Genomic DNA, 10,857 nt, shown 5'->3' on the forward strand with positions numbered 1-10,857 from the left:
GCATCTATTCCTTAAGCTTTTATCCAGCTAGTGTTATAACACACCTTTCCTTGAATGCCAGGAGCTAACAAAAACAAAAAGAAAAGGAAAAAAAGAAAATCCCTTTCCCAGTCTTTATAGATTGACCTTTGTGAGTGCTCTCCTTCAAGGCTTATCCGTTGAGTGAGTTTGAAGAATAGCTCCAGGCCAAAGCGTAGGGGCCTCCCTCATCCTTTCTGTTCCTGCCTCTGGTTTTGGGCAGGCGAGTTTGGCCCTTGGAATTCTCCACTTGCCATGGATAGGAATGTCCCCTGTTCCCTAGGAAACAGTTTCCTCAGGGTCCCAGGCACTGCATTGTCTGTCCTACAGCCTGCAGTCCCTTGCCCCAGGCAGCCACTTGACTGATCTCCCACTGCGTTCTGTGGGAGAGCTCAGTGAGCCGCATCCTACACGCAGGGCAAGTTAGGAACAGTGAGTCCCTCAGGCCACCACCAGACACACATGCTTCCAATATGTGCACGAGGGTTACTCTGCTCCCTCCAGAACCGGGACCAGGGACCCACACGGTGCCCAGCTGGTGAGGGGATGGGGAAGGGGCCAGCCAGGGCACCAGGAGACCGTACTGCTTTTAAGTGGCCTTTTTCTTGATTCAGTGCTCACCCTGTTACTCTGGTCCTTAAATTGTTTTCTGGAGCTTTGAGACAGACGTTTCTGCCAGTTCCTGTTGGTCGTTCAGAGCTTCTGTGAGGGGCCAATCCCTGAAGCGTCTCACTCTCCCATTTTGATCAGGGCAGGACCATTCAAATATTATATTGGCACCGTTATTTTAGGTTATCTGTTTTTCTCAATCCTTTGTTTGGTTTTGTTTGAATTGGTTTTGTTTTTTGTTTTTAAGTTTTTGATAAAGTAAAAAAAAAAAGCTATTGCATTAAAAATTAGCTTCAATGTAGTTATTTTAGGTTATTTGGTTTTTCTTATACCTTTGTCTGATTATGGTTTGTTACTTTTCTTGGGGTATGGTAGGAACATGTTGGAAGCAATGTGGTTATTTTAGGTTGTTTGTTTTCCTTAATCCTTGGCTTTGTTTTGTTTGAAATGTTGTGTTTTTGTTGTCATTGTTTTCATTTTTCAGTAAACAAAGTTAGAAAAATAAAATAAAATAACAAAAAAACCCCACAAATATTATATTGGCAAAATTGTTTGTCGAAAACTTGAGGCCTAGATGAGTCACCTGAGTCTCATTTCAGGGAAGGTGAAAGTTCAGGGCTGAGCTGCAGGCCCTGGGGGGGCCTTTCAAGTTGTCTCCTACTTTTGTATTGAGGTCTTTGTGGTCCCAAACCAGGGGAAGGTTGGTTCAGCAGGCCTTCAGTCCAGAATCTGCATTTGTTCCCGGTGCCACGGAGCTGTCCAGAACTGCGATGGGTCTGAGATTTTATACTGCATGCAAGCTGCTGTGCGGGTCCCTGCTGGCTGCAAGCTCTCGGGCCCGGGGTGGGGCTGTTTCTGGGTTGCTGGTGCCCCTCCCAAGGCCCCGCCTAGAGCAGCAGCCGAGGTTGATGAATTTAATGGCTGCATCAACCAGGTCACCCAAGTTGGGACAGGATGTGAATTCAAACAAAATTCAAACATGGTAGAAATAGATGACATGGACAGTAGCATCCCCTGTAGCTCCCCTCCCTCAGTCACTCTTCATTGACATTGGTTCATGTGCCTTTCGTTTATTCCTTTCCTACACTTAAAACTATTTATTTATTTTTAAATGAGATCACAGCATCTGTATTGTTTATTAGCAGCTTTGCTGTAAAGAACTTAAGGATCTGCCTCATTTTGTTAAAAAAGCTTAGACACCCTATTTGCGCCCGTGAAGACTGGGCCCTCTACGGTTCCACCAGTTGTTTGGGGGTGTTTGTTTCCCTGCATCCTCCTCCACCGTGGATATTAGTGATTGTTTTAATCATTGCCAATCCAATAGGTCGACAGTATCTTGTTGTAGTTTGCGTTCCTGTTGGGTCTCTACAATTGTTCATTACTCATGTGCAGACTTCCTCTAAGTGGGTTCTTGTCATAGTATGTGCCAACATCCTAGTCTTCACGAGTCACTTCCGGACGGGCCAGGCCAGAGTGTTTCGCCTGCTGTGGGCTGTGTCCTGCTCTGTGCCTGGCGCTCATGGTTTCCAGGGGACATCAGCCTTCCCTCATAGCACAGGGACCCGGAGGCCCCAGAGCGTGGCCTTCACCAGCCCCCAGCCCTGGTTCTCTTCCCACCTTTAGCCAGGCCAGGCTTGCAAATGGTGGGAGCCCTGTCTGTGAAGAGCTTAGACTTTGGAGTCAGCAGACAGACCCAGGTTCAAGCCCCAAGCTGGCACTAACTGACTCAGCCTGCTTTTCCTCATTTTGCAAGATTGGTTAGGGGAGAAGAAAGTGGAGATGGGAGACCAGAACGGAGTTGGTACAGTTTATATCAGCGGCCTAAAGGCAGGGGTGGGGTGGGGGGAGCACAGAAGAAAGAGCAGAATTGTGGAGTTGGACATACCTGGGTATGAATTAAGACCAGCCACTTGTCTGCTATGAATTATGACCTTGAAGAAGTTATCTTGCCTCTGAATTTGTTTTCAATAAAATAGGAGGTTCATGGGGCAGGAGTGGTGTGGATGGAGAGGAAATGGGGCTGAGGATTCCACTGGTCTTGAGGAATGGGAATCACAGAGAGACAACCAGGCAGCCCAGGAGAGGACTGGGGGTTGGGGGTGCGGGCACTGGGCCTCCCCTCCCACCTTAGGCATCCCAGATTCCAGTGACCACTTCCCCTCTTGCTGAGAATGCAGGACTGTTGGTCAGTGGCATTTGTGATCTGTGGCCCTGGTGTTCCAGGGAGCCCCTAGTTTTAGTGGGGCATTGAGCCCGGGGACAGGAAGTCTCTGGGGCACACTGAGTGGTTCTCTCTGTCCTCCCTGCAGCCTTGCTTCCTCAAGGACTGGGAGATGCATGTCCACTTCAAAGTCCATGGCACAGGGAAGAAGAACCTGCATGGAGATGGCATCGCCTTGTGGTATACCCGGGACCGCCTCGTGCCAGGTAGGGTGGTGCTGGCTTGGGGTGGGGAGGGGTGCACCACAGGCACTGAGGGTGGGAGGGCAGAAGTGGGCTCCACTTGGCTCCTGTCACCCAGGACCTTGTACCTATAGATAAAGCCCCGGCTCTCTAAGGCTGGCTGTGGAGGGGAGCCTCTCTGAGTGAGGAGCAGGAGCTGTGTCCTGCAGCTCAACTCCATACCCAGACGGAGCTCCTCAGAACCCCTAGCCAAGTTCCGCTGGCCTCAGTGGGACCCCGGGCTCTCCATCACAGCTTGTCCCTGCAGGCGTGTGGCATGGGAAGGAAATTGAGAGACATGAACTCAAATCGGTATTTGTAATGCGAGTTTGGTTTAGAGCAAGCCGACAGGTGTGTGGTTTGTTTTTGTATACAAGCTAAGGATGGTTTTTACCATTTTAAACGATTATATTAAAAAAAAAAAGTGTAAAGGAGGATGAGTGTGTGCAGCACGAGAACAAACGTAGCCTGCAAAACCGAAACGGTTTACTCTCTGGCCCTTTACAGAGAGTTTGCTGGCTCCTGGTTTGGCAGCTAGGGCTTCCTCTGTAGGTGGTCTTTCCTAAGTGCCCCCCTGTTTTGCATAGGCTGGGTGTCCCGACACTTGACACTCACCTGAGAGCACATGGCCAGATGGCCATCCCCTCACAGCTCAGTCCTCAAACTTGAGTCCGTTTTGCCTTGCCCCTGAGGCCACCCACCCTCCCTCAGCTTCTCTTTCCAAGATCTGTGCTCCACCCTGGGTGCCCCTTGGGTCCCTGCCCATGTTGGCAGTGCTTTATCCTTCAGGCACCCCTGGGATAAGTCCAGTTTATCCTCTGACGCATTATCCCACGAGCATTTCCTTATAATTCCAGGGCCTGTGTTTGGAAGCAAAGACAACTTTCATGGCTTAGCCATCTTCCTGGACACGTATCCCAATGACGAGACCACCGAGGTAGGCCCCTGCTCTCCCCTGTCAAGCCAGAAAGGAAGGGCAGGGGCAGTTGGTTGAGTGTGGGGCAGCAGGGGGGCGGCCTGGGACGTCTCTCTGGTCCTGGCACAAAAGGCGCCTCCAGGGATTGGGGGGGTGCTCCAGCCCCTTCCACAGCTGGGCTCGGCATGGAGTAACCAGTGTCTCGGTCCCAGCGCGTGTTCCCGTACATCTCGGTGATGGTGAACAATGGCTCCCTGTCCTACGACCACAGCAAGGACGGACGCTGGTCGGAGCTGGCGGGCTGCACGGCCGACTTCCGCAACCGGGGTCATGACACCTTCCTGGCCGTGCGCTACTCCCGGGGCCGTCTGACGGTAAGCGGGCTGGGGAGCCGCGGGCTTGGCCTCAGGCCTTACTGAGGAGGGTAGGGGAGGTGGCCGGCCCAGGCCGGGCGTGTGCTTGAGCTGCTGGGTGGCTGCAGGTGATGACCGACCTGGAGGACAGGAACGAGTGGAAGAATTGCATCGACATCACTGGCGTGCGGCTCCCCACCGGCTACTACTTCGGAGCCTCAGCTGGCACAGGCGACCTCTCTGGTGAGTGAGGGGGCCGAGCAACATCCTCAGTCTTGTCCTCCCGGGTCTTTTTGGGGCTTTCAGCATTGTTGGCTGTTCCTCCTTCTTGATGAACTGTCTTCTACACTCACCTGGTTTTCTTCCTCTTCGTCCCTAATCCATCCCTTGGCGAGCTGCTCCTGTCTTTAGGAGATAGGAGTCTTTAAAGCTAGACTCTGTGGCTCCCTAATTTGTATCTCTAGCTCAAGCCTCTCCAGACCTGGGTCCCCTTTGGCCTGCTTGACATCTCCACTTGGATGTCCTGGAGGCATCTCAGTGTTGGCGTGTCCCAGTTGTGCCCCTACAAGTCGTCTCCATCCATCTAGTTTCTCAGCTGAAGAAGCCCGGTGTCATCCCCGACTCTTCCTTTTTGCTCACCTACCACCTCTGCTCCATTGACGAGTCCTGCTGGCCTTATTGTCACAGTCCAACAGACTGCTCTTCACCCCTGCCCTACGGCCTCCTTAGACAACTGTGGAGCCTCCTCTGGGTTCTCCCTCCTGCCCCTCCCAGCCCAGCAGCCCCAGTGCAATCTCCCTGCTCCTCCACTCAGAGCTCTCAGGACCCCCATCTCCTCGGGGTGAAGCCAACGCCCCTGCCTGCTACCCCCCGCCCCGTCTCCTCTGACAGCATCGCTCCCACTCTCCGGGCTCACAGTGCCTCCTGGCTGCCCCTCACTCAAACCAGCTCCTTCCCCTTAGGGCCTTTGTACTTCCTGTCACACTTTGTCTCCTTCAGGCCTTTGCTCAGGGCTCACTTCCTCAGCAGTACCTTTCCTGATGCCCTGAAAGGTGCACCCGCCACCGCCCCCCATCCCCTGCACACTCCCCATCACCTTTCCCCAGCTTTATTTTTCCACATAGCACTTACCATCTTTGACTCGGTCACAGATGTTGTCTGTGCCCTCCCTCCGCCTCTCACTCATGCTCAGTTGTGAGCTCCTTGAAGTCAGGGATTTGTTGTTTCCTGCTGCAAACCCACAGCCTAGCATATAGCGCTTGGCCCACAGTGGGTGCCCAGTAAGCACGGGTTCTGCCAGCCTGTACGGGCCTTGCTGGGCCACCAGGCCTCGATGGCCCTTGATGGTGGCCCTTGGCCATGGTCCTCAGCCCTCTACCTCAGGACCCTCAGAAGGCACCAGACCCAGGGCCAGCCCCTGCTGACCAGCTCTGGGAAGCAATGTGGAGGCCCCAAAACTTTCCAGGGCCTATGGTACGGCCATTGTCCAGGAGCCTCCTCACCATGGAGGCTTCCAATCCACTTAGTTTTCAGGGCTTCTATTGTTCGGGGGTTTGCTTGTTTTTAAGATGGAAAATTTCATTATGTACCCCAAAGAGGAGGGAGTGTAATGAGCTCCCCTGTTCCTGTCAGCCAGCTTCAGTAATTCAGTGCTTAACCAGCTCACAGCCGGTCTCATGCCATCTGTGTATCCTCGTAACCCATCCCGGGCTGTTTTGCATTTCCCCTGACAGTATTTCAGCACATGCCTTCAGAAGGTTCCTGAAGGACCAGATCTGTGGCAGGTGGAGGAGCCAATGAAGGGAGATGGGTGGGGTGGCTGTGAGAACTATGTGTTTCTCCGTGGCTTGAGGGTTGTCACACACCACGCCCCGTGCCAGCTGGCTCACGTGTGACGTTACATCATCTGTTCTCCTGAAATAGGTAGTGATGTACTGAGGCCTTGTTCTTCGGGTTCTCCCTTTTTTGGGCTCCATGTATCCCCCTTCTTCCAACAAGGCCTCTCTATTCAGATTCCAGTCAATCAGCTGAGCTCCCAGCTGGAGTCAGACTGGCCTGGACCCTCACTTAGCCATGAGCTCAACTTCCTCATCTGTAAAATGGGTGACCCATGAGCACCGAGCTTCCCCTTTACAAGTGGAGATTTTTTCCTGTTCTGCTGGTTGGACCTGGCTGTCCCCAACTCTCCTCGGGTACAGTCGCTGACCCTGCATTGGGACCGACCCTTCAGCCATTGCTGAGCCACTGGCCTGTACCCAAGCATGAGTCTCTGTAACGGGAATGGCCGTTGCTGCCTGCGCCTGAAGGAACTGGGCTTCTCCACCAGTGGGGCTGGTTCTTAGCTGGTTTCAGCTTTTAAGTTCACGCAATCTACCAGGCACTTGTCTTCCACATAACATGCACTCTCTCATTGACATGCTGTACTTTTACCATGCAAGGTGGCGATTATCATCCTGTTCCACAGACAAAGAAGACTGGGCCTCAAAGAGGGAAGCAGACTTAGGATTTAGACCCAGATCATTCTGATTGTAGAGACTGTGCCTTTCTCTCTGTGCTCTACCCCTTCCCAGGTGTCTTACTGCTGATCCCTGGAGGAGGGCCAGCCCCTGGGATGCTGCCTGGTGGTTGGCCCTAGGTGGCTGGGAAGAAAACAGGCCTGGTGCCGGGCAGTGGGCAGCATGTCCCCTGGGGCCCAGCCGGTTTCTGTGGCGGGGGCAGCAGCTCCTCTTGGGGAGGGTCTGGACCCTGTGCCCCATGGCCGGCTCTGGGCTCATGGCAGGCTCTTACCTGGTTCTCCAGACAATCACGACATCATCTCCATGAAGCTGTTCCAGCTGATGGTGGAGCACACGCCTGACGAGGAGAACGTGGACTGGACCAAGATCGAACCCAGTGTCAACTTCCTCAAGTCTCCCAAAGGTACACGTGTACCCAGACCCCTCCCCTCCCTGCCTGGGGATGGGCAGCCACTGGGGGTGAGAGCTCGTGTCTGGCCTATCCTCACCTGGTCCAGCAGGATGGGCCATGGTCCGAGGCCCAGGGATGTGCTGAGGCCAGTGTCGGCGCGCTTTTGAGTAAATGACTGCAGCATCAGAGATGTCTTCAGAGAGTCCGTCCATGAGGACGTTTTCCCCCTGTGATTTCTGTTGGGGCAAGCAAAACCTAATGGGCAGACTCCAGTGCTAGAGGCTGGGAGACAGCCAGCAAAGCCAAAGGGCCCAGCACCGTGGGGGCCATAGGCCAGATCCACTGGGGTTGGCACCGCTCCTTATGCCCTCGGACAGTGGGTGTCCTCTAGGAAGAGGCAGAGGCAGGATTTGAACATATGTTTCCAAACGTCCCCAGCCTGGGCTCTCTCCGTGGCTCTGATAGCCCCCACGCTGTCCTCACAGAGCAGAAGTTCTGGTTAGAAAGATGAGACCCCTGTGTGTGAAGAAATGAGCCCTGAGAACCACCAGCTGGTGCCTGAGGGTGAGGCCCTGAGGGGAGTGGGCTCCAGGGAGCAGGCCCAGTGAGCACAGGCTGGGGACAGGGACCCTGGGGGGTCCCTCTGCCCAGCTGGGGGCCACCAGAACAGAGGGCAAGCCCAGTATAGCCAGGCCTTTCCATTTTTTAGAAGCCAGCATCCAGCTTTTTATTTGACTTCTCAATTTTTGCAATCCAAATGGTTTTTAAATGTTTTGGGCCAAACAAACCTTGGTGTAGACCTCTGTTTGCAGCCCTTGGTCTAAGGGTTCTGGCTACTGAGTGCTTTCAGATGTCGTGTGCTGTTCCCCCCACCCACTCACATCCCCACCAGAACCCCATGTGTTTGAGCTATTCGGGCCTTCACCAGATGTTTCCAAAGCTGCTCTGTGCCTCACCACATGCTGGCCACTGGAGACCCAGGAATCCCAGCTGAGGCAGAGAAGAGGGTGGAAGGGCAGTAGGGGCCCAGAGGCTAGTGGCTTGCTGCTCATCTCCCGGGTCTATTGGTGGTCAGCTTTGTGGCTGTGTAAGGTAGAGAGGGTGACCAGGCAGGAAGAAAAGGCGCTGAGGGTTGGCGGGGGCAGTGGAGACAAAGACTGAGAGGCCGGCCTGGGAGGAAGTGTGAGCAGACCCCTGGGGCTGCAGGCGAGAGGCAGGTGGCCCGAGTTCATATCCCAGCCTCCTCCATAGCCGGGGATTTGGTGGTGGGGGTGAGTTCTGTTTACTGACTCTCAGCCTCTCCAGGGAGGTCGCTGTGTCCACTCCCCAGGGTTGGGAGTCTGTGAGGCTCTGTGGGTGGCAGGGCCTGGCCCAGTGGGGACATTGAGGTCCCTGTCCGGCTGAGGAGTTTGGCTTCCCACTGCCTCCTGGACACAGGGCCCTAAGGTGTTAGTGTGCATGTGTGGCTAGAGCAGGAGATCTGGCCTGCATTGGAGATGGGGGTGAGGGGCTGGGGGGCCAGAGGTGTCCAGGCATGGGCCAGGGCGGCCTTTGGTTGGGGGTGTGTCTCTCCAGATGTGGACCTCAGACCACTGTCTCAGAGGGCGTGAGGAGAGGCTTGTAAAAGCAGATTCCTGGGCCTCCCTCTGCCCAGACCCAGACCCTCAGAGGGGGCCCAGGAGTCTCTAGTGTGAACCAACCTTTTGCAGCAGGTGGCGCCCTGGTCTTAATTCCTGGGAACCTCGATCCCAGTGGGGATTGTCCCCTTTCCACTTGTCTGCCCTCCCCTGTGGGCTATGGGGCCCGTCAGCCCCGGCTGTGGCTGTGAGCAGGACGCCACCCTCCTGCGGCTCCACTTTGTGACCCCTGCTGAGTGGGGCTTGCCCCGGACTCCCCCGTCGACCTCCTCTTTTGACCCCTGTCTCCTGGGGGCCGGCCCAACCTGGGAGGGCGGTGGGCAGCCCTGGCCCGCCTCACCCTTTCACCTCCCTCTCTTCTTCTCCCTCAGACAACGTGGATGACCCCACGGGGAACTTCCGCAGCGGGCCCCTGACGGGGTGGCGGGTGTTCCTGCTGCTGCTTTGCGCGCTCCTGGGCATCATCGTCTGCGCCGTGGTGGGGGCCGTGGTGTTCCAGAAGCGGCAGGAGCGCAACAAGCGTTTCTACTGAGGGCCGGGGTGGGGGGCCTGGCCTCCAGCACTAATGTGAACTTTTTTTACACAGATTGTGAAAGAAAAACAAGACAACCTTATTTCTTAACCAGTTCAAAGAAATAATTAAAGTATTTTCTTACATTTCGTTTCTTGCCCCGTGGGGCTGGGGAATGAGGGTGTGGTGTCCCCCGGCTGGAGGTGGGGAGCCCTGTCCCTGTCGCAGGTCTCAGAAACAGAGCGGGTGGGTGTGTGCGTGGAGCCGTGCGGAGACGCCTGCGGGGCCTGGGATGCTGAGGCTCCCCCAGGACCTGCTCTGGGACGGTCCCTAGAGGGCACGAGTGGGCACTGGGTGCGTGTGGCACAGAGGAGGCCTGAGTGGGGCTCCTGGGCTTTTCTTCTTGCCCCCAGAGCTGCTTCCCCGGCGCCTGTGGGAGCCGTCACTGGAGCCGAGCATGTGACATTTGCTAAATAAAATGAAATAACCAACCTCAGCTGTGTCACTGTCCTGAAGACTGTGCTTTTCGTGTTCTTCTGCTGACTTCCAGCTGGCCAGTGTCCTGTGGGCATCTGCTCACGGGTGGGGAGGCCCTGGCTCGCAGAGGTCAAGCCCAGGTCACACAGCAAGGGGGTCTTGAGGACTGGAACCCTGGTGGTCTGACCTGAGTCCCAGGCTGGCCCTGTCCATCTCCTGGGGCTCTGGGCATCTGGGGTGAAAGGATGGTCTGGAAGGGATTGGTGGGGGACAAGGAATAGGTGTGTCACTGGTGGTGTTCCCTTGGGGGGCAAAAATGGTAACAGGAAGTAGCAGAAAACCAGCTGAAAGGCAAGCTGTCATCTGGTAGCACCCAGTCACCCCCACCAAGCCTGCGGCCTTCCTCTGTGCCCCCTGTCTTCCCCTGCTGACCCTCAGCCCCAGGCCAGGGACCCCGGTGTCTCTCGTCCAGGCCAGAGCCACCCCCACCCCTGGTTTGGACCCAGCTCTCTCCCCGGCTACCTGACTGAATTGGTGATTTCTCATCTGCCTCAGCCACTTCCCATTCACAGTTAGATAACGTTTGTCCCCCATCTTCAAAACAAAATCAAGTCCCTGTGTTTTCTTCCTTTTGCAACTAGGCTTTTTGTAATTATCAAAATGATTCTCACTGTAAAAAAAAAAAAATACAGGTCATGTAGAAGTATGTGAAGAGTAAAACTTTATTTTTCCTTTTACCTCTTTCAGTCTCACTCTTCATTTAACTGCCATTAACTTTCTCTTAACAGGTTAGATCTCAAGATGGTTCACAATGACAGGTTTAAGCTTGTTTCCTCCACATGGATCTGTGAACCTGTTTGAGGCACCTTGCTCTTTCTAATTGAGATATTTTGTTGAACATTTCCCCAAGTAGTTTCTTTACTTGGAAAAAAAAAAAAAAGCTGACATGGAATGTGCACTGTCTGCAACTGTTCTGAGTGATTGACA

General features: G+C 54.5%; 1 protein-coding gene across 1 annotated transcript in view; it reads left to right on the forward strand.

Moving 5' to 3' along the window:
• The window catches only part of LMAN2 (lectin, mannose binding 2), a 28,883-nt gene extending 18,981 nt beyond the window's left edge, over positions 1 to 9,902 (forward strand). The window contains exons 3-8 of the mRNA XM_037823110.1: positions 2,937 to 3,054; positions 3,927 to 4,006; positions 4,198 to 4,359; positions 4,467 to 4,581; positions 7,138 to 7,257; positions 9,254 to 9,902. Of these exons, the coding sequence (XP_037679038.1) occupies positions 2,937 to 3,054; positions 3,927 to 4,006; positions 4,198 to 4,359; positions 4,467 to 4,581; positions 7,138 to 7,257; positions 9,254 to 9,414 (756 nt within the window). The 3' untranslated portion in view covers positions 9,415 to 9,902. The remainder of the gene's footprint in view (positions 1 to 2,936; positions 3,055 to 3,926; positions 4,007 to 4,197; positions 4,360 to 4,466; positions 4,582 to 7,137; positions 7,258 to 9,253) is intronic.
• The last annotated feature ends 955 nt before the right edge of the window (positions 9,903 to 10,857 follow it).

This window comes from Choloepus didactylus (genome assembly GCF_015220235.1).
Source record: "Choloepus didactylus isolate mChoDid1 chromosome 11 unlocalized genomic scaffold, mChoDid1.pri SUPER_11_unloc1, whole genome shotgun sequence".
NCBI classification, from domain to species: domain Eukaryota; kingdom Metazoa; phylum Chordata; class Mammalia; order Pilosa; family Megalonychidae; genus Choloepus; species Choloepus didactylus.